The 24,671-nt window shown below is 39.4% G+C and overlaps 1 protein-coding gene across 4 annotated transcripts in view; it reads right to left on the reverse strand.

Moving 5' to 3' along the window:
- FNBP1L (formin binding protein 1 like) overlaps positions 1 to 24,671 on the reverse strand; it is a 95,689-nt gene that overhangs the window by 37,120 nt on the left and 33,898 nt on the right. For 3 of the 4 annotated variants that reach the window (XM_073357021.1, XM_073357022.1, XM_073357023.1), the window contains exon 2: positions 4,395 to 4,510. In XM_073357021.1, the coding sequence (XP_073213122.1) occupies positions 4,395 to 4,510 (116 nt within the window). Of the gene's footprint in view, positions 1 to 4,394; positions 4,511 to 24,671 lie in introns of those variants that run through there. The other variant, XM_073357024.1, reaches the window with a different exon arrangement.

The raw sequence follows: 24,671 nt of genomic DNA on the forward strand, positions 1-24,671 counted from the left end.
CTAGTTATGACCCCTTACCCAATGGACACATATCCACACTGTACATACGGGCACCACTTTTCACATTAATTAATGGCTTCAGCAGAGATTCTCAGGGTTACTAAGGTCACAGACACTGAACTCATCCCTAACTGTGGCCTTTCTAGAAAAGGATTTCCACACACCAGCAGGATGGAGCGGAGAATCTTGGACTGCCACTACCTGTGCTGTGCCCCAAGTCTGTACACGAACAAATGATTTCACAGTCTAACAGGGTCAATTCAGCACCATGCACAAGCACTAAATTAATATAACTAAAAATAAAATAGGGACAAAATGAGGGCTCTAGATTAAAAACATTTGATTGCAGATGAAAGTTGGATGGTCAATTTTTTTAGTGGCAGGATTAGACCACACTGCTCTCTGGTTTGGTGAAAAGACTCAAGTTATGTGGTGGCAAGCAATAATTATTGCTTAATGAAATCTAGGGGTTAAGATGCTTAGTACTTTTAAAAATATAGCACTCTGGAAGAAAACGAACTCCACTCTCAGGTTGGAAGCAACAAAATCAGAGACAGTTTTATTCGAGCAATTACAAGGGAAGAATACAGCTGGCAGAGAGCATCTCTGCCTCAGTTTCTCCAAAGTACAAGCAAAATCACAAAAACGTTTATACCTCTTTGTGATGTACAGAAATTAAAAACATCTACATTTTATTTAGGCTATTTACTATCTATTCCAGTATTTTCTCACTTTCTCCTCTCAAAACATCGTTATCTCAAGGATAGGTCACACGGACTATTCTGCTGTTTCCTACTGCTTCTACAGGTCTCACGATATTAGGCTAAGACTTAGCTCAACAGTTGTTCTGTCTCTGACACTTAAATGGCTGCCCTTAAACCCTCTCTTTCTTTCCCTGCTTCCACATCACGGATCTCCCAATTCAACTCTCTTTGAAAGTAGTACTAGCTTTCAAGGAAATGTGTGTATTTTCTGTAACGTAGGATGGAGTTATGTAAATCTCATCAAGTGCCTCAGTCACTACCTTACAGCAATTTACTGTAAATATTTGTATAGCGGTGTGGTTATCTTGAATTTTGCATATTTTCTTTAGGTCCATACAGTGCTGTAAGCAGCGTTACAAGTGAGTGCAGTTTCACTGACATTCTAAAAGTTGTTTTGATTAAATGATTTTAACACAGCTGGAGAAACCAACTCTGAATTTGTCCCACCATCTTTATATTCCATTAAGGGAGATTTTGGAAGTGAATTATATTTAAAGTCTACTTTCACAGACTATGAAGCCATGCAATTAGAACTTCCAGGCCTTTTGATAGTTAAAGGAAAAGCTCCACTTTTAATGGCACTCTAGTAGCTTGAAAGATTGGAATAGCATCAACTAACAGTTATGGTGAGCACTGATCACAAAAGTGTTTTAATTTAATATCTCAATAAGTTATCAGAAAAAGCATTCAACTGAAGACAAAACACCATAGAAAGGAACTACGTGGTAGATGAGTACAAAATAAAATAATCTATTTGGAATATAAAAGTTCATATGCTTTGGCTCTTAAGGTAGTCACTAAAAGAAAATTTGCCAGATCCACATTTGGATAATAAACAACAGCTTAAGTTTTCAGCTCCAATCAAAGAAAACCAGATTTGAGAAACAAACACATATGGTGGTAATTTGCATTCCCAACTTAACTTTTAAGCTTATGTTTAAATAACGTTTTTCTGTTTTTTATATATAGCAATTTAGGTAAATGTCTCAAGGTGACTTGAAATGTACATTAATCTGCTATGAAGAAAAAACAACAACCCAGTAGTATACTTTAGTCAGAGGATAATCACCATTATAATTTAAGCAAAACATTTTCTGTAACTGACTCAAATCAACTAGATGATTCTAGAGATCATGGAATATTACATAATTAGAGAACAACACTCACTCCAAGGAGTGAGTGGCTTTTTCCGCCTCACTCCAGTTTAAAGCAGCTGAACAAATTCAGAATTTTATTTTTTGTTGAAGTTACGCTAGTTATACTTCTGCATCACATAACAGAAAGTTGTATCTCCCACTACAACAATGTTAGCATGAAAGAAATGTGCTGAACAGAATAAAAACAAAAAGGAGAATCTCTGGAATTGTTTTGATTTGACAAAGAGGAAGTAAACCAAACAAACCTCTTCCCTTTCATCAACAACAGTTACTGTATCAAAAACAACATCTGATAGTTCAGTTACAAGTATCCACTGACGGTATAATAATTTGACACATAATAAAACCAACTTCTTTTTAATCATAAATTAAGGACAAATTAAATATGTATATCACTGAATGACTTTGTTAACCTACTGCATATCCAGGTCTACCTGTCCTGACTCATGCTGCTGAAACTTTGCAACAATCAATAACCTGCTTATTCTTTGGTTCCCTAGTAACGTATTATGACATCACAAGTTTTACACAACACACCTTTTCGTTTGCTCCTCTTTAATTGTGCTCAAGAAAATGACTGGTTAGAGCAGTGGTCTCCAACCTTTTTACTCACAAGATTATGTTTTTAATTTAAGTGCAACACAGGATCTATCCTGCTCCTTCCCTGAGGCCCCACCCCTTCCTGCTCACTCCCTCTCCCCCACCCTCACTCACTTTCACTGGGCTGGGGCAGGGGATTGGGGTTCGGGAGGGGATGCAGGCTCTGGGCTGGGGCCGAGGGGTTTGGAGTGTCGGAGTGGGCTCCAGGCTCAGGAGGTTGTGGTGCAGGAGGTGGTGAGGGGTGCAAGCTCTGGAAGCGAGTTTGCGTGCAGGAGGGGGCTCTGGGAGGGGGTTCAGGGGGTTGGGGTGCAGGAGGGGAGTTGGAGTGCTGGCTCCAGGAGGAGGCTCAGGGCTCGGGGTTGGGGTGCGGGTTCACGCTGGATGGCACTTACCCTGGGCGGCTCCCAGTTGGTGGCGCAGCGGGGCTAAGGCAGGCTCTCTGCCTATCCCGGTCCCATGCTGTTCCTGGAAGTGGGTAACATGCCTCGGGGGGGGGCCCATATGGCTCCGCACACTGCTCCTGCCTGCAAGCAGTGCCCTCACAGCTCCCATTGGCTGGGAATAGGGAACTGTGGCCAATGGGAGCTGCGGAGGCAATGCTTGCAGGCAGGAGCAGTGCGCAGAGACCCCTGCCTCCCCAAGGGGCGGCAGGGGTGTTCTGGCTGCTTCTGGGAGTGGTGTGGGATTGGGGCAGGCAAGGAGCCTGCCTTAGTCCCGTTGTGCTGCTGGACTTTTAGTGGCCAGAGATCATGATCAGCTGGCAGATGTTCTAGATTTAACCAGTCGATCATGGTCTACAGGTTGGTGGCCACTAGGTTAGAGTAAATTATAAGGGTATACATTTTTCATTTATAAAGTGCACTATGCAAGAATTCCAAGGCAGTATACTCTTCAGGAGGAATTACAAATCTTATCCAAAACAATATTAAAAATGAAAGAATGAAAGGTTTGTTTTTATATAATATTGACATAATAATACAGATAATATAACTTTTAGAACAAAGTAGATAAAAGTTCACATATAGACAATGCAGGCCTCTACAGTTAAGCATCAACATTTTAAAAATCAAGGCACAGACAAATCTGAAGTCAATAACCCTCTGTAAGGTGGTCAAAAAATAAGCTTCAGTTACTTAAGCAAAGAGGTGACTTGTTTGTGTTGTCTGTGAAAAAGTTTTTGATTAACGTGTCCAAATAAAATGGTTTCCTCATTTAAACAGATAGAATGAGCAAAACAAACCAACACAGCGCTGTGAAATGGTGCTGCATTCTGCATACTTAAATCACTTCTTGAGCTCCTTAAATTCTCATATTCCAATCTTCTAAAATTCTGCTCACGAATGACTTCTATCAGATTTCTAACATAAAGAAGTGAATTCTGCCAATCCAACATAAGAAATGGATGTTAAAGCGTCTGCTTCTAAACTTTGTTGAACAGAGAAGAAACCAAAGAGCTGGCTAATGCGAAAAGATTGCTAAACGCAAACCCCAAAACCAGTGCAGAAGTATCAGTAGTTTTTAAAAAGTCTCAAGATTCCATTGAGTGCATCTTTCAGGTTCAAAAGACTCAAGGGGGGAGAGCACTTTGGACTGGTAAATCTGAAGATCAGAAAAATCAGTCTCTCATGAAAAGTAACTAACGATCTAATTCAGACGACAGATGAAAAACAGACCTTGAACAACAGAATCAAATATTTATCTACCCATCTGATAATGTAATTCAGAGTAACTGTTGCGGAGTAAGAAAAGGAGTACTTGTGGCACCTTAGAGACTAACCAATTTATTAGAGCATAAGCTTTCGTGAGCTACAGCTCACTTCATCAGATGCAAGATTGCGGAGTAGGATTTGTTTAAAAAAATACAACAACTTACCTTAATTGTTTTGAATAGTTTTGTTCAATCTCTATCCTTTCTTTTACAAACTTTGCATATCTCTCCAAGAAGTCAATGCCCCACTGTGTATGCTTGTCTAAGTTATCAAATTGATCCTTTAAAACAAAACAAAGAAATTCAATTAGCTACACAAAGTTAAAAAAAAAATCAGAAAAATCAATCAATTTAATTTAGTTATGAAGTTGTGGTCTTTGATATTTAGATATAACTCACTACAATGGGGATAATAAAGCCAGTCCTATGCATATCACAACCCTCATATGCCAGAATATTAGTAAGCTAAAATCACATGTGCAAACATACCTTTGGCTCTTCATGTAAAAGCACCTGTACTCATATTTTAAAATTACTCACGGTTGATTTTTTTCATAAAAGGTAATGACCATTAATATTTGTATTACTTTAAAAATAATCCTTTTCAATCAAGGAAGGTTTCCAATACAACACTGAACATATAAGTGGAGACAAGCGTTCTGTAACTGGTTAACGGACTATTCAAGTACAATTTATTTCCAAAAGATTTTTTAGTAATTTTAAAATTCCTCAACACAGACCCTAGGTATGGTTTCTAGGCATACAAAAAAGTATTTACATCCTTAAGATCACCCAATGACAGGAAACACACTTAAGTGATACTATACAACAAAGGTTGATACACAGATAGTCCAAGTCATCAGCAAATGCTCACTCCATGATAGGTGCTGGTGACAGTCTCCAGACAGAACAAAACTAGTCCTCAAAATGAAGAGGGCTATGACAAACTGGCAACAGAAACTGGGTTTTAAAAAAGCAGATTTCTATAGAAATGATCAAAAACCCTGTCATATTGCTACCTTCAAACTTGAGTTTTCACTATTAGAGGTGACAGATCAACAGGCTGAGCAAACATTCATTCAGGGTGAAGAAGGAATCCAAAAACAAAAAGGGGAAACTTGAATGAAATATCTAAAAAAAAAAATAAAAAAAAATGAAGATGCAGTTCAGTAAACCACACCACACCGCACAGAGTCATATTTTTATATTAAAAATTTAAACTATGCCATGCTGAAGAGAAGTCCAGGATTTGTGTTTTAAGATGACAATATTTATTGTAAATTCTGACTATATTTAGCACACCTCCTCATGAACAATTGCTCAATAATCTAAAAAAACATGTGCAAATGTAAAAACAAATATAAGTTATCATACAGTGTGGGCCATAGAAACTGTGTCCAGATACACTTGATAGTTAAATAATACAGCTATAAAGTAAAATTAAAAATTAATACCAGAGAAAGAAAGTGATGAGGTACAGGCAAGGCTAATTGTGTTGCCTTTAGATATTTAAAGTTTGCATGATAGAACATTACTTTCTTCATTATCTTAAGTTATGCACCACCACATGCCTGGCAACCCTGACTCAGTATTGCACCTTAACTTAATAAGTCATACCACCCTTTCCTACTAACAACTTTAGTCTTCTTATTCCAATGCACACTACAGTGATTTGAAGTTCCATCAAGGAATGCTGTTAGTAAAAATATACAATCATTTAGAATATATAAGATCAAACAACATTTTATCAGCATTGACAAACGTAAGGAAGAAATTCAGAAATAAGATTGCTCTCAAATCTCATCTCAACCTGTTGGGTTTAGGGCAGTGAAGCATAGATTAAATATATCACACATCTAATTTGTGCCATAATGGTGATTTAAAGACAGTGTTGGCCTTCACTCTAAATTTCTTTGAAGTCAGATCCTGAACATTATTTAAACAGGGTTTTTTGGGAAGCATTAAAATATCATATGTAAGCATAAATTATAACTTTCTCAGAAACTTTGCTCTTTTATATTCTGCTCTTGTTTTTGTAATTACTTTGACAATACTAGCCTTGCATCCAAATGAAGTCCCAATAAGGTGTTTTTGATAGGGAGCCAATGGTCAGAGCCATTAAAAAAAAGACTTCCTTCAGTGAACAGCAAAACAATTCCTTGCTGTCCTAGTTTCAGCTGCTTACTCCACTGCTTTGATTTGCTGCCAAGGTTTAACTTAATATTCTGGAACACCAAACTGTTAATATTTTAGAACACATAACCACAGAGAATATATTTCCAATATTACAGGTTCAAATAAAAAACAAATAATTTGAAAGATCTGTTAATGAAAGTTACTTATTTACTACTGACATATACAAAGGTGAACCTGTATAAGTAATATACATCTCTCCTTCTACCATTAACAAAAGGATCACTCCTCCTCCCTGAAAAGCTTTCCTTTCTTTACTTCATCTTCCTCCATCTCACTCTAGAAGCTGCAGGTTCTGAGCGAGGACAGCTAGGGATAGGAGATTTTGCTTTTGGTTCCATGAAAAGAATAATTTGGCTGCTGGAAAGAGAGGTTACTCACCATGTGCAGTAACTGGAATTGATCAATGATTTTTGGCAGAGGTACCCATTCAGCCTACATATGCAAGACAAAGGCTATATGGGGCTGCTCAGGAAAACCACCCTCACTTCCTTCTCCACTGCAAAGTCCCACAAGGACAACTTCAAAGCAGAGAAGGAGGAGGATGGGTAGCGAAGCACCCACAGGGGGACACATCTCAAAGAATTCAAGTTATTGCAGAAGGTTAGTAAACTCTCCTTCTTCAAGTAAAGTTCCTGTGGGTATGCCACTTCAGGTGACTCCTGAGCAGTACCCTCCTCAGGAGGTAGGAGGTTGAGAGCAGAGTCCAAGAGAAAAGAGAGAACTGAGTTGCCTACAGCAGCATCTGATCTTGCCACAGACACTAGGACGTAATGATTAGAAAAGGTACAAAGAGAAGACCAAGTTGCCGCTCTACAGATGTCTGCAATTGGTACATCCTTAAGTAAGTACATAGTGCTATTGAAGAATGTGCTATTACTCTCAAAGGGGGTTGGACTTCAGCTCTGTTATAACATGTCTTAATATAACCACAGATCCACTTTAACAGCCTCTGTTTTGAGGTTACCAAACCCTTGTTTCTGCCCGCAATGGATACAAATAATCTAGGACATTTTCTAAATGGTTTGGTCCTATTTTGCTAGAAGACCAATGCCATCCTGACATCTAGAGTACGGAATATGGCTTCTTGACTAGTCCAATGCAGTCTGGAGAAAAATGGTTTGATTAATGTGGAATTCTGAGGACACTGTAGGTAACAATCTTGGATGACCCCGTACCAACACTTTAGCTTTGTTGAATACTGTAAATGGGCGATCCACCATTAAAGCCCACAATTCTCATTCCCTTTGTGCACAAGAGATCACTATCAGAAAGGCTTTCTTCATAAAGAAATCTAACAAACACATAGCTAGTGGTTCAAACAGATGCTTCAGAAAGGGAATTAAGGACTAGGTTCAGGTCTCAGCTACGAGTAGGTCTCTGATTTCTGAGGAGACATTCAACAAATCTCTTAGGAATCATGATGTAGTTGGGTGAATGAAGAGTGAAAAACCCCCTATGAGTGTATGAAAGGCTGTTACTGGTGTTAAATGAACCCTAATGGAATTCACAGAAACATCCAGTGTTTTCAATTCTAACAGATAATCTAATATCCTAGGAAGAGGAGAGTGAGTTGGAGAAATCTGATGACTGTTATACCAAAGCAGTTTCTGGAGGTAAGTATTTCTTGTAGATGGTTTATAAAACTTGTATCTCTGAGGAACAAGATATCTCTATTCCCAACAACCATTGAGGAATAAATGCTTGGAACCTCAGAATCCGCAAGTTGGAGTAAAGCGTTTGAACGACACCTTGAGTCAGTAGGTGAGGACTGATTGGAAGCTTCCAGGAAAGATGAGAGGTGAGTCTCATTAGATAGGGATACCAGACTTGTCTAGCCACAGTGGTGCAATCAGTACAACTCTGGCTCAATCTTGTTTGATCTTGTTGAGAATCTTCAACAGTAACCATGTCAGTGGAGATGCACAGAGAAGTCTTTCCATCATCACAGAGATGAGAAATGTATCTCCTAGAGATAGGGGATCAAGACCCCCTCCCTCCCCTAAAACAATACCTGATGCATTTTGAGTTGGTTGCTGTGGCAAACGTACTGATCTCCAGGAATTCCCAAGCTAAGAACATCGTGTGGAGGACTCTGGAGTTTAGCTCCCATTCATAATTTAGAAATAAATGTCTGTTGAGGTCATCTGCCATGGTGTACTGAATACCTGGTAGGTAAGAATCTGAGATGACTATTTGTTGGCTATGCACCAATTCCAGAGTTTTATCACTTCAGCCTAGAGAGATGAGGAACATCCTCCTCTCTGATGGTTGATATAATACACACATGCCACACTGTCTGTCATGATCTTTACTGACTTTGATCTGATTAGAGGTGGAAAGTGTAGAAAGCAATTCTGACAGCTCTCAATTCAAAAGATTTATGTGTAGAAGCTGCTCTTGTAGCAACCATTTGCCTTGCACCGTAAGAGGTCCCAGATGTGTCCCCCAACTCAAAGCAAAGCATCTGATATTTTCACCGTGGTAGGGGAAAATCTGAATGAAGGAAACACCTTTGGATGTCTTTGTGAGGTTCTTCTACCTACTGAGTGCAGAACCTGCTGGGGAACAGAGTAACCTGCCTAGATTGTGTCTGCTTGGTTTTTAAACTGTTCAAAGCCATCCCTGTAGACTTTGAAGATTTAACCTGGCATGGTACACTACAAAGACACAAGCTGATATGTCCCAGATCGAAGGCAATCTTTATCATCACTTAAGGACTTTTCTGAATCCTTGAGATGAGATATGCTAGTGCAAGAAATCTGGAGGAAAGGAGGTATCTGTTGAGTCCGCAAAGACCTCGAGATCATTAAAGGGGAGATCTTCAATGGTACTCTGAACCTCTCCCTGAAAGCCTAACATCTGCAGCCAGGGTGCTCTTCTCATTACCACTGCAGTGTATATAGACCATGCTGCAGAATCTGCCATGTTTAAGGAGTCCTGAAGTGATGTCCTTGCTAGAAACTGGCCCTCTTGAATATTAAATTGGTCACAATGTTCCTCTGGCCGATGCTTAATAAAGGAATTACATTTGTTATAATTAAGTAGCTGTACTTAGCCATGAGCACCTGATGGTTTGCTAATCTGAGGTGTGGCTGATGCGTAGGATCTGTGGCCAAAAACACTGAGTCTCTTATGGTCTTTACTGTATGGGGCAGACTTTGAGCTATGTTGCTTGTCTTGTTCATTAATGGCTTCCACTACTAGGATGTTCAGAGCTGGGTGAGAAATAGAAACTCCAATTCTCTGTCCAGAACCTAGTATTTTTTAATCCAGGCCCTTGAAGGTAGGTAGCTGGGGTTTGCCAGACAGTCTAAGCAGGCTTCATAACAGCTTCATTCACTGGAAAGGCAATTCTCAGAGATGACGATGTGTGTCAAATATCTAGGAGTTTGAAGCAGGACTCCGGAACCTCCTTTAAGGGATTCTCAAGTATGTCAGCAATTCACTCCATCAGTTCCTGAAAATGTCTGAAGCCATCTAACATAAAAGGGGGTGGAGGCATGCCAGCTTCATCAGTTGATAAGGAGAAAATATTTGTAAGAGGTGTCACCTCCTTATCTACCTTGCTTCTTACTCCTCAAAGGTGGCGACAGAGGGGGAATGAAGAGAATGGGCCCTTCTCTGTTCCCTCAAGAGTCGAGGAAAGACCTCATAGCAAATTGTTGGCAACTGAATGCCCACAGATCCCAGTGAGGCCACTGAGGGGGGCCAAATGGCAAAAGTGGAGGCATTCATCTGTGTTCCTGCGATGTGGGTATCATTTGAGGTCTACCCTCCTGCAAATCAGTGTAGGAAGGAGAGCAATGTGTCCTAAAATAGACACGGCAACCCTATACTGAAATCCAAGATGGGGGAGAGCTGCAAAGTAGACAAGGGCAAATATATTTATCAAGGTGATAAAGGGGCTGGTGATTGAGAGGATCTTGATGCTGAGAAATGCCTGGCACTCATTAATAGGGGAGACTAGCTCCAAAGAGTTTAGGATACCCGAACTCTTGCAGTATCGATGGTAACAAAGACTGGCCTGGGAGAGGATCTGTGGAGGATGGCTTCACAACTGATGTAGTTGGCCCTGAACACTTAGCCTGCGTGCGAGTCAGCTCAGATTTTCTCAGTACCGCAGGAGGCCTCGCAGTCTTTGATACCATTGACTTTTGTGATACGGTACCAAGTGTTGTTCAGGGATGGACTTATAGCTCTTTTCAACCATGTCTCTGCCAGTCTGGGTCCAAGTACCTGAACTCTGTGAGTCTGTCTTAGACTGACCCTTTTTCTTTGTCTTTGCAATACCAGCATCACTCAAACCCTGCATGGAGCTCTCTGTGGGACTGGAGGTCTCCATAGCCTTCTAGTGTGCTGGTGACCAAGATCTTTTTTGGAGATTTATTCCTTACCTCCTTCTGTTTAGAGGCAGATGAAGATAAGGTCTACAGTACGGTATATGTACTCGGTGCAGAGTACTGCCTACCTCTAGTGGCTCTGGTGTCTGAGATCTTGTTGTGGATGGGGCACTAGCGGTCCAGGGAGGTCTATGTATAGAGGTGTCCTCCAGCCCTGGATCTGAAGCAGGACATAAAGCTTGCTCCATCATTAAGAGTTTAAACTTGATCTCCTGAATCAGTGAAAAGCATATTTATGACCTAAGGACTGAATGGGAAACAAATGAAAGTGATCCTTCAATAATGGAAATGTCTAAGCAACATTAACTATAGGTGTTTACATGCACTACCTATAATACAAAGGCACTGATCTAGCAAAGCGCTTAAGCACAAGCTTAAGTTTAAGAATATCAGCAGTCTCACTGAAGTCCACAGGGCTATTCACATGCTTCAAGTTAAGCATGTGCTTATGCACTTTGCTGGACCAGGGCCTGAAACCCTAGTTTAGCAAGTCAGTAGCCTGCCCTTATAGATATAATCAATAGAAGTGGTATGCGCTGCTCCTTTCATAGGGAGATGACTTCACAAAGATTGTTTGTTTCGTGTCTTAATATGTTGGAAGAATTCATGTTAACTACGGAGTGGAATATTTGGATGTTGGAAAGACTGAAGATTAAAATAAAGGTTTCTGAAAAATTAAGTATCCTTTGAAGGACAGATTGAGACTCAGCAAAAATAGATGCCTCAAAACAGAACTGCTTTTTTTTTTAAATCCACAAAAGACATCTCATGTTTAGATTAAAAAAATACAATAAACTCCTACTTACAATATAAGTATGTAATCAAGGATAAAAACTGGACACATTCAATGTATGCATTTCATTCTCTCCAAACACTGTACATACTGTAGAACATTCTGCTCTCAGTGACTACCAGATAAAAGAAAATATGTTAAATGAATACATCTGTTCTGCAGCATAGGATAAGAATAATAATAAAAATTAAAATTAGCCTAAGTTTGGTTAAGAAAATAACATTTTCTCCTTATAGCTCATGGCCAGTAGGGAAAAGACCCCAATCAGCAAGTAAACGAAGGCCATGAGAATAGTAAGTAGTGTTACTTTTAGCATGGGAAGGATGTATGGCTCCCAAAGTAACTAATAAAGTAAAAAAGAGCTGCGGTAACAAGACAAAGGGAAATTGTCTCAAAAGAAAACAGCCGCAAACCTTCCTACTGTTCTGCTGTACAAGCAAGGGGGTGGGGAGAATAAGAGAAGGCCTTGTAGGAAGGAAAGAAGCAAGGAGAAACTGCTGCAAACCAGGTTTTTGCTAAAGCTAGCAAATTAGCTGAAGTCAGTTATTGGCAATGACATCACTTGTTTGTTAAAGGGTATAAAAAGTAAACTCCTAAAGAGGTTCATTGCTAATACCTGCCTGACCAAGTTGGAGATGACTAATATGGGTCTCAGCACCCCCAGATTTAGCCTATTAGTAAGTAACTGATCGCATGCTTATAAATATTGTTAATATATTGGATGTAGAAACTGCTTATTGTTCAGCCATTGGACTTGTTTAGAGCAACTGCATAAAATACCATTTGGCCTTTGGATTTAAAAGAGAAATTTATGGTTAAATTAGTGTTTGGTGTTTTCCCATATCAATATTAATAATTTTAAATATTATTATTAATTCCAACATGCAGTTTGTTGTTTTAAAATTCTATACACAACAAGGAATCTACCCTGAAGGGAACAGGAGTGCTGCAGATAGTATGCTCATCCCCTAGGAGGGACAAGGGGCCTTACGTTTCTTAGCAGTCGTACAGAGACGAACAAGCAACAGCCAAGGAAGTTTCATTCAGTCAGCAGGCAGAAGGAGGATGACAACGACACAAAACTTCTAAGGTAGAGAGGGATTCAGTTTGGACGTGGAAATCAGCCTGATATTCATATTTTTAGCAAGATTGGTTGCAGGTTTCACCCCAGTCCCTCCATTGCTCCCACAAGACACATAACCAGAGGAACTGTTCCTCACTGCTGCAAAGGTAGCCACATTATGGGATGAGACACAAGACAGCTTTGAGTTGTGCCAGGAAGACAACAAAGGCAAAAATCCGTATCATCACCTGATAGGGAATGCTTAGATACCAACCTTCTTGCCAGTACTAAAAGCTCTCCTAACCACCTAATTTGGAAATTTAACATACTGTTTACTGATGTTAATATCAGTTTTGAATTGGTTTATCTGTGTGAAACTAAGCCTAGTCTATTCTGAACATAAGCAGGCTGTATAACACAGGGGACAAAGTTAACTGAGTAAATGTGGTCTGGTGTCTAAAATTACAGTTAATTTTAAGTCTGGAACTTTTAGCAAAAAACATTAAATATTTAGATATACAAGTATTTCTTTTCTGGAAAGTGTAGAAGTTATATTAGCTAATAAAGATTGACACAAGATAATGAACAAAATGTCTGTCCACTACCTTAGCAGAAACTATTTTCCCACTGACCTCCCAAGACAAATATACATGAGGTACACTGTATAATTAGGGCTGTTTGTCTATATGCTATTAAATAAATGACAAAACAATAGCTCCCAATTTAATGAAACACTGTTCTTAACAGCCAAACGTGTAAGTCTGTTGAAGAATTTTTAATTAGCACTGTATCTGACATTCTATTAATGGGTTGCAGATATCAGTTGATCGATGGGCCTGGTGGATATTACACTGCCCACTCACCAACTGGAATCCAGTTCAAAGCTTGAGAGTCATATATGAAATAAGTCTGCCATTCCACAAAGGTCCATAATGAGTCAGTGTAGATTATTCAACAGGATGTATTTTAACTGTAGTTCGGGAATAACATAATTGTTACTGGGAACGAGACGTGTAAAAATTCAAGTAGTTTAGACATCTCATTCCAAAATTCTCAGAATATTGGGGATTTTATTCATTTATATGTACCTGCCTTCTCAAATGCAAATTAGTTACCAAACAAAGTAACCAAATGAAAACAAAGAATTCCAAGTCAAGATGGGTAGAATATTATCCACATTAACAAACCAAACCTTTAACTTCAGAGTAGCGGTTTATTGAAACTAAACTATTGACACTTACTTGGTAAATATTTTTCTTTAAAGTAAAAAGCAAAAAAAATCAGTTTAGAACAAACAATTGTAGACTGCACCAGAGATAGGCTGCACCAAAGGTGATGCAGACTACACAACAGATCTCACATTCCAGACTTCCAAATCTCAAATGACTTTTTTCCAAGATTGGTTTTAAAAGATCTAATTTGGAATGCCTCACTTACTTATTTGGAGGAGTGGCCATGGGGTGCATCACTGAAGATGTCTAGGGCAGAAATATCAAAGCACCGCTCAAGCACCGCTTGTACATATTGTAAGGAGAGTGATCACTTTACATAAGCTATTACCAACAGGAGAGTGGGTTTGTTTGGGGCGGGGGGGTGGAGACAAAACCTGGATTTATGCTGGAAATGGCCCACCTTGATTATCATACACATTGTAAATAGAGTGATCACTTTACATAAGCTATTACTAGCAGGAGAGTGGGGTTGGGGGAGAAAAAACCTTTTGTAGTGATAAACACCCATTTTTTCATGATTTGTGTGTATAAAAACAAACATCTTCTGTATTTTCCACAGTATGCATCCAATGAAGTGAGCTGTAGCTCACGAAAGCTTATGCTCAAATAAATTGGTTAGTCTCTAAGGTGCCACAAGTACTCCTTTTCTTTTTATATAGATTGAGTTTCTTAAGTCTCTCACTATAAAGGCATGTTTTCCAGACCACAAATCATTCTTGGAGCTATTTTCTGAACTCTTTCCAAGTTTTTGACAGTTTTTTTGGAACAGGGACATCAGAAATGGGCATAGTACTCCAGCAAAGGTCTTACTAATGTATACAATTTCAATACAAATTCAAAATGATCTGGACAAACGGGAGAAATGGTCTGAGATAAATAGGATGAAATTCAATAAGGACAAATGTGAAGTACTCTATTTAGGAAGAAATAATAGAGTTACATGTATACAAAATGGAAAATGACTGCCTAGGAAGGAGTACTGCAGAAAGAGATCTGGGGGGTCACATAGCGGACCACAAGCTAAATATGAGTCAACAGCGTAACACTGTTGCAAAAAAAGCAAACGTAATTCTGGGATGCATTAGCAGGAGTATTGTAAACAAGACACGAGAAGTAATTCTTGTGCTCTACTCCACACTGATTAGGCCTCAACTGGATTATTGTGTCCAGTTCTAGGCACCACATTTCAGGAAGGATGTGGACAAATTGGAGAGAGTCCAGAGAAGAGCGACAAAAATGATTAAAGGTCTAGAAAACATGACCTTTGAAGGAAGGTTGAAAAAAATTGGATTTGTTTAGTCTGGAAAAGAGAAAGACTCAGAGGGAACATGATAACAGTTTTCAAGTATGTAAAAGGTTGTTACAAGGAGGAGGGAGAAAATTTGTTTTTCTTAACGTCTGAGGATAGGAAAAGAAGCAGTGGGCTTAAATTGCAGCAAGGGAGGTTTAGGTTGGATATAAGGAAAAAGTTCTTAACTGTCAGGGTGGTGAAGCACTGGAATAAATTGCCTAGGGAGGTTGTGGAATCTCCCTCATTGAAGATTTTTTAAGAGCAGGTTAGACAAATACTTGTCAGGAATGGTCTAGATAATACTTAGTCCTGCCATGAGTGCAGGGGACTGGACTAGATGACCTCTCGAGGTCCCTTCCAGTCCTATGATTCTATAATACCACATCCCTAGTCCTACTTGACATTCCCCTATTTATATACCCAAGAATTACATTTGTCTTCTTTATTATACCATCACACTGGGAGTTCATGTTCAGTTAGTTACCTGCCATGACTGCTATTCTTTTTCAGTATCATTGCATTTCAGGATACAGCCGCCACTCTTCTATGTTTTTTATTCCCAGATGTATAACCTGGTATTTGGCTGTTTTAAAAACACATATTGTTCAACTGAACCAGGTCAGTCTGTAGAGCTGACTTGTCCCCATCATTATTTACCAGTCCACCAACATTTGGAATCACCTGCAAAATTTCCAGTAATTATTTTATACTTTCTTTCAAAAGAAAAAAATTGGACAAAGAACAGATCCCCGTGGGACCCCACTTGAAATACCCTCACTGACTGACAATTCTCCATGTACAATTTCTGCAATCTATCAGTTAACCAGTTTTAAAATCCATTTAATAAGGGCTATATTCATATTGTATAGTGCTAATTTTCTTATTTTAATCCAGTTGTCATACTGGACAAAGTCAAATGACAGAAATGTAGGGCTGGAAAGGACTTCAAGAGGTCATCTAGTCCAGTCCCTGAGCTGAGGTAAGACCAAGTACAAGTAGGCCATCCTGACAGGTGTTTGTCTAATCTGTTCTTAAAAATCTTCAATGACGGGGATTCAAAAACCTCCCTTGGAAGCCTATTTCAGTGCTAACAGTTAGAGAGTTTTTCCTATGATCTAACCTAAATCTCCCTTGCTGCAAATTAAGCCCATTGCTTCTCGTCCTACCTTCAGTGATTCATAGATACAAGCCCAAAAGGGACCACTGTGATCATCTAACGACAGTATATGGCCTGTCATACAGGAGGTCAGAACATTCCCACAATAACTCTTATTGAACATGGAAAACAGTTGATCACCATCCTCTTTGTAACAGCCCTGAACATATTTGAAGACTTACCAGATCCTCCCTCATTCTTCTTTTCTCAAGACTAAACATGCCCAGTTTTTTTTAAACTTTTCCTCATAGATTATTCTTCTAAACCTTTTATTATTTTTTTGTTCTCCTCTGGACTCCCTCCAATTTGTCCACATCTTTCTTGAAGTGTAGCACCCAGAACTGGACACAGTACTCTAAGTGATGCCTTATAGAAGTCTAAATATATTACATGAACAGTTACTTTATCAATCTCGTAATCTCATTAAAAAATAAAGTTTCTTTAATAAGACTTATTTTCCATAAAACTATGCTGATTGGCATTAATTATGCTACAATCTTTTAATTTTTCACTGATTTCATCCCATTTCAGCTTCTCCATGATTTGGCCCAGGATCAATGGCAGGCTCACTACTCTATAGTTATAGTTACCAACGTCATTCCATTTACTGTTTTGAAACAGTGGCACAACGTTAGCTTTCTTCCAGTTCTTTGTTCTCCAGGCTGTCAATCTTGTCTAAACTTCTGTGTACGTACACACACAAATAAAAGGTTGTATTCTGGAGAACAATTCTGCAGTAAGGGAATGCATTCTGCAGCTGTGGAATCACTAATAGACAAGGTCCTGACTATTGATAAATAGTTAAGCCTCATGAACGTAAGAATAGCCATACTGGGTCAGACCAAAGGTCCATCCAGCCCAGTATCCTGTCTACCAACAGTGGCCAATGCCAGGTGCCCCAGAGGGAGTGAACCTAACAGTTAATGATCAAGTGATCTCTCTCCTGCCATCCATCTCCACCCTCTCACAAACAGAGGCTAGGAACACCATTCCTTGCCCATCCTGGCTAATAGCCATTAATGGACTTAACCTCCATGAATTTATCCAGTTCTCTTTGAAACCCTGTTATAGTCCTAGCCTTCACAACCTCCTCAGGCAAGGAGTTCCACAGGTTGACTGTGCACTGCGTGAAGAACTTCCTTTTACTTGTTTTAAACCTGCTACTCATTAATTTCATTTGGTGGCCCCAGTTCTTATATTATGGGAACAAGTAAATAACTTTTCCTTATTCACTTTCTCCACACCACTCATGATTTTATATACGTCTAGCACATCCCCCCTTAGTCTCCTCTTTTCCAAGCTGAAAAGTCCTAGCCTCTTTAATCTCTCCTCATATGGGACCCATTCCAAACCCCAATAATTTTAGTTGCCCCTTTCTGAACCTTTTCTAATGCCAGTATAAGTACCACATCTGTATGCAGTATTCAAGATATGGGTGTACCATGGAGTTATATAAGGGTAATAAGATATTCTCTGTCTTATTCTCTGTCCCGTTTCTAATGATTCCTAACATCCCATTTGCTTTTTTGACTGCCACTACACACTGCATGGATGTCTTCAGAGAACTATCCACGATGACTCCAAGATCTTTCTCCTGATTAGTCGTAGCTAAATTAGCCCCCATCATATGGTATGTATAGTTGGGGTTATTTTTTCCAGTGTGCATTACTTTACATTTATCCACTTTTAATTTCATTTGCCATTTTGTTGCCCAATCACTTAGTTTTGTGAGATCTTTTTAAAGTTCTTCACAGTCTGCTTTGGTCTTAACTATCTTGAGCAGTTTAGTATCATCTACAAACTTTGCCACCTCACTGCTTACCCCTTTCTCCAGATCGTTTATGAATAAGTTGAATAGGATTGATCCTAGGACTGACCCTTGGGGAACACCACTAGTTACCCCCTCTCCATTCTGAAAATTTATGATTTATTTCTACCCTTTGTTCCCTGTCTTTTAACCAGTTCTCAATCCATGAAAGGATTCCTCTTATCCCACAACAACTTAATTTACGTAAGAGCCTTTGGTGAGGGACCTTGTCAAAGGCTTTCTGGAAATCTAAGTACACTATGTACACTGGATCTCCTTTATCTGCATGCCTGTTGACCCCCTCAAAGAATTCTAGTAGATTGGTGAGGCATGATTTCTCTTTACAAAAACCATGCTGACTTTTCCACAACAATTTATGTTCTTCTATGTGTCTGACAATTTTATTCTTTACTATTGTTTCAACTAATTTGCCCGTAATTTTATTTGGTGGCCCCTTTTTCTTGTATTATGAGAAGGAGTAAATAATACTTCCTTATTTACTTTCTCTATACCAGTCATGATTTTATAGACCTCTATTATATCCCCCCTTAGTCGCCTCTTTTCCAAGCTGAAAAGTCCCAGTCTTATTAATCTCTCCTCATACGGAAGCCATTCCATACCCCTAATCATTTTTGCTGCCCTTTTCTGAACTTGTTCCAAGTCCAATATATCTTTTTTGAGATGAGGCAACCACATCTGCACGCAGTATTCAAGGTGTGGGCGTACCATGGATTTATACAGAGGCAATAAGATATTTTCTGTCTTATCTATCCCTTTCTTGATGATTCCCAACATTCTGTTCACTTTTTTGACTGCTGCTGCACATTGAGTGGATGTTTTCAGAGAACTATCCACAGTGACTCCAAGATCTCTTTCTTGAGTGGTAACAGCCAATTTAGACCCCATCATTGTATATGCATAGTTAGGATTATGTTTTCCAATGTGCATTACTTTGCATTTATCAACTTTAAATTTCATCTGCCATTTTGTTGCCCAGTCAACCAGTTTTGTGAGATCCTTTTGTAGCTCTTTGCAGTCTGCCTGGGACTTAACTATCTTGAGTAGTTTTGTATCATCTGTAAATTTTGCCACCTCACTGTTTACCCCTTTCTCCAGATCTTTTATGAATATGCTAAATAGGATTGGGCCCAGTACAGATCCCTGGGGGACACCACTATTTACCTCTCTCCATTCTGAAAACTGACCATTTATTCCTACCCTTTGTTTACTGTCTTTTAACCAGTTACCAATCCATGAGAGAACTTTCCCTCTTATCCCATGATTGCTTATTTTGCTGAAGAGCCTTTGATGAGGGACCTTGTCAAAGGCTTTCTGAAAATCTAAATACACTATATCCACTAGATCTCCTTTATCTGCATGCCTGTTGACCCCCTCAAAGAATTCTAGTAGATTGGTGAGGCATGATTTCCCTTTACAAAAACCATGTTGGCTATTTCCCAACAAATTATGTTCATCTATGTGTCTGACAATTTTGTTCTTTATGATAGTTTCAACCAATTTGCCCGGTACTGAAGTGAGGCTTACTAGCCTGTAGTTGCCACGGTCACCTCTGGAGCCATTTTTAAAAATTGGCGTCACGTTAGCTATCCTCCAATCATTTGGTACAGACGTTGATTTAAATGATAGGTTACAGATAACCGTTAGTAGTCCTGCAATTTCACATTTGAGTTCCTTCAGAACTCTTGGGTGAATACCACCAGGTCCTGGAGACTTATTACTGTTTAGTTTATCAATTTGTTCCAAAACCTCCTCTAATGACACCTCAATTTGGGACAGTTCCTCAGATCTGTCACCCAAAAAGAATGGCTCAGGTTTGAGAATCTCCCTCACATCCACAACAGTGAAGACCGATGCAAAGAATTCATTTAGTTTCTCCACAATGGTCTTATCGTCTTTGAGTGCTCTTTTAGCATCTCAATTGTCCAGTGGCCCAATTGGTTGTTTAGCAGGCTTTCTACTTCTGATGTATTTAAAAAAACGTTTGCTCTTACTTTTGGAGTCTTTGTCTAGCTGTTCTTCAAATTCTTTTTTTGTCTTTTTAATTATATTTTAACTCTTCGTTTGCCAGAGTTTATGCTCTTTTGTATTTTCCTCATTAAGATTTATCTTCCACTTTTTAAAGGATGCCTTTTTGCCTCTCACTTCTTCTTTTACGTTGTTGTTTAACCACGGTGGCTCTTTTTTGGTTCTCTTACTATGTTTTTTAAATTGGGGTATACATTTAAGTTGAGCCTCTATTACGGTGTCTTTAAAAAGTTTCCACGCAGCTTGCAGGGATTTTACTTTTGGTACTGTATCTTTTAATTTCTGTTTCACTAACCTCCTCATTTTTGTACGGTTCCCCTTTCTGACATTAAATGCTACAATGTTGGACCGCTGTGGAGTTTTCCTTGCCACAGGAATGTTAGGTTTAATTATATTATGATCACTATTACCAAGTGGTCCAGCTATATTCACCTCTTGGACCTGATCCTGTGCTCCACTTAGGACTAAATCAAGAATTGCCTCTCCTCTTATGGGTTCTATGATCAGCTGCTCCAAGAAGCAGTCATTTAGGTGTCAAGAAACTTTATCTCAGCATCCCTTCCTGAGGTGGTATGTACCCAGTCAATATGGGGAATAGTTGAAATCCCCCATTATTATTATTGAATTTTTTATTTTAATAGCCTCTCTAATCTCCCTAAGCATTTCAGAGTCACTAACACCATCCTGGTCAGGTGGTCTGTAATATAGCCCTACTGCTTTTTTCTTATTTTTCAAGCATGAAATTACTATCCATAGAGATTCTATGGTACAATTTAGTTCATTTAAAATTTTTACTTCATTTGATTCTACGCTTTCTTTCACATATAGTGCCACTCCCCCACCAGCATGACCTGTTCTATCCTTCCGATATATTTTGTACCCTGGTATTACCGTGTCCCATTGATTATCCTCATTCCACCAGGTTTCTGTGATGCCTATTATATTAATATCTTCATTTAATACTAGGCACTCTAGTTCACTCATCTTATTATTTAGACTTCTAGCATTGGTATATAAGCATTTTAAAAACTTGTCATTTTTTGGCTGTCCCCTATTGTATGACGTAATTGAGTGGGACTTTTTTTCATTTGATTGTTTCTCATCAGATCCTCCCTGTATTTTATCATTTTCCATCCTCTCCTCATTAGGACATAGGAAATCTCTATTTGTAGATCCTCCCCTAAGGGCTGTCCAAACCACATGCTCCTCCGCACCTGTCGGCTTTCCCCCAGTAGCATTATTGTTATTACTGAGTCTGCCAAAAATGTCTATAACTATAAATTACAATGAATTGGATGTGTGTGTGTGCATATTTAATTGTTTTTCCTAAAGTTAATTAAGTATTTTAGGGAAAAGCGTCAGTGCGGCCATCAGTGAGAGCTGGTCTACACCTGAGGCCACCAAAGAATTTGTCGTGAGAATCCCTGTCCTATACTCATCCCTATAGTATATGAGTGTTTACAACTGCTGACTGTCCTTTAGTTCAGTGAGCTAAATTTATCATAGTAATAAACACTGTAATTGGACTCCAAGAGAAATCCTGACTCAGATTACTGGGAGAAGTTAGTAATTAGCACTGCTTTGCAACTATTTGGACTACCTTAGTACTCTTACATATTACAATATAAGCCTCTTAAAATAGACTAATCAGATAAAGCCTGATTTATCCATCTTATCCCAACTCTCATTTTAAGCGGACAGAATTTTCCTAAGCAGGCATTTGCTTTCATGGGGAAAAAAATGCAGAGGATACAGAAATTCAGTATTTATACTGGATTTCCTTATGCTTGCCAATTAAAGTTAAAGTAACAGAGAAAATAACTAAAGAGGTCTTGTATAACGTTAATTTTGAAAAGGAATGGAAGCTCCTGAAATGTTTGAGAGGTGACATGACAAAACCATTCATTACTTCTTTGGAGCCATTATACAGTTTTGTGGGAATGCCTAAACCTTCATATGACCCTATAGATGCAGTCAGGCTGCTTCTGAAAGTTCTTTGAGAAATAACGTAGCCACTTGCGCAGTGTTAACTTGGAAATTTTAACTCTGAACATCTCCAAAAATGATGGGCTACACCAAGGATTAATTGCTTACCAGATTCCCTTTTTTCAAATATGAGTTAAAACTAATGCTAAAAAACCATACGCACGCATGCAGACACACATAAAAAGTGTTATGACACTTCTACAAGAAACATGAGTTATGTTTCAACAAGGAAGTGAATCCAATATCCAACAAAAAAAATATATTCATTTTACTAAGAGGTACATGGCAATCTGATTTATTCTAATGAGGAAACACCACATTAAGATGAAACCTGAATCTCAAATTAGCACAGTGAACCAAAATAAGTAATTTTCATTCCACAAAAATACATATATATGGAGATCATGCCTACAGACTGCTCAGAAAAAATAACAAGTAGACAAAAATTGAGGTGATATTCCAAAAAGTGCTCACTGTTACCCTCATTCTCTTCCCACTGAAGAAACTCCCGTTCACTTCACTATTGAGCACTTTTGAAAATACCACCCCAAATATCTTGATAATAGAACAAGAAAATTTCTTTTTACTCAGATGGTAATTTTACATTGTCTCAAAATGTATCCTAATTCCTACCTCACTCAATGAAAGCAATAAGAATATCAAACACTTTATTAGAAATGAAAGCACATTCGGGGTGTTATAACAGATCAAAAAGTTCTAACATGACATTAATTTTTTCATTCTGGCTCATCAACTCAACATGGTTTCTTGCATTTACTTGTCCATCTGCTTACGTGCCAGAATAGCTCTGGGAATTGTATTTAAGTGATACTACAAAGCATACAAGACTGCACAAATTGTGTGCATAAATCCCATATAGGTGATGATGATAAATTAGATCTATAGTTAGATATATAGATAATGCAAGTTAATGTTTTTCATGTTAAAAGGTCTTCATGCACGTTAATCCTTACAACACCAAAGTGAAAAAAAATGGTTACTAACCTTTCATAACTGTTGTTCTTTGAGATGCGTTGCTCATGTTCATTCCATGCTAGGTGTGCATGTGGCAACTGCCAGAGATATTTCCCTTTGTGGTATCTGTAGGACTGGCTTTAATGCCCCCGGGAGTGTACGTGCTGATATAAGGGGTGCCGCCGGATCCACACCCTCTCAGTTCCTTCTTGGCAATAACTCCAACAGAGTGGTAGGAGGGTGGGTCATGGAATGGACATGAGCGACATCTTGAAGAACAACAGCTACGAAATATTAACCGATTTTTCTTCTTCGAGTGCTTGCTCATGTCCATTCCATTCTTGGTGACTCACAAGCAGTACCCTTGAAGGTGGGCTCAGAGTTTCTGGACATGCTGGGCTAGTCTACACTGGCAACGCTAAAGCACTGCTGCCACGGCAGCGCTTTAATGTGCCTTGTGTGGTCACTGTGCAACGCTGGGAGAGCGCTCTCCCAGTGCTCTAATACCACCTCCATGAGAGGCTTGGCTCCCAGCGCTGTCTACATTGGCGCCTTACAGCGCTGCAACTTGCTGAGTTCAGGGGGGTGTTTTTTCACACCCCTGAGCGAGAAAGTTGCAGTGCTGTAAATTGTCAGTGTAGACAAGCCCTCTGACTGCAACACAACTCTTCCAAAACTGGTACAGTCACAGGCCTGCTAGATGATGGCACTGTTAAGACACAAAGGCTTGAACTGATGACCATGTCGCAGCTCTGCAGATGTCCTGGACTGGTATTTGCGCAAGGAATGCTGCTAACAAAACCTGAGCTCTCGTAGAATGAGTGGTTACGATGGCTGGAGGCGGAACCTTCGCCTGCTCATAGCAAGCCCAGATACTGGCAGTTATCCAGGATGAGATTCTTTGGGATGACACTGGCAGTCCTCTCATCCTTTCTGTACTGCTACAAAGAGTTGCGTAGACTTGCGGAAGGGCTTAGTCCTCTCAATATAGAAGGCCAGGGCCCGCCTAACATCTAACGTATGGAGCTGACATTCCTCAGAGGTCTTATGAGGTTTTGGGAAGAAGACAGGCAGAAAGATGTCCTGATGGTTGTGGAATTGCGACACCATGTTCGGAAGGCCAGATGGGGGCGCAGCTGGACCTTGTCCTTGAAAAACACCTTATAAGGGGATTCTGACATCAGAGCTTTGATCACAGAGACCCTCTGGCCAAGGTGATCGCCACCAGGAAAGCGACCTTCCAAGAGATAAGCAGTAAGGAACAAGATGCTAACGGCTTGAAGGCAGGCCCCATGAGTTTTGACAGGACCAAGTTTAGGACCCACGGGGGAATCAGGTCGTGAATCAGAGGGTATAGTCTTTGACACATTCTGTATCTTGGGGGAGCGTCCTGTAACCCCCATATTCCTCATGTTTATATAACCGTGATCTTACATAGAATATAAAGCATGCCTTGTAAGGTATCAGGGAAAAGGTTATGATCTGCTGAAAGTAATT

Source organism: Lepidochelys kempii, chromosome 8 (genome assembly GCF_965140265.1).
Source record: "Lepidochelys kempii isolate rLepKem1 chromosome 8, rLepKem1.hap2, whole genome shotgun sequence".
In the NCBI taxonomy this organism is placed as follows: Eukaryota; Metazoa; Chordata; order Testudines; family Cheloniidae; genus Lepidochelys; species Lepidochelys kempii.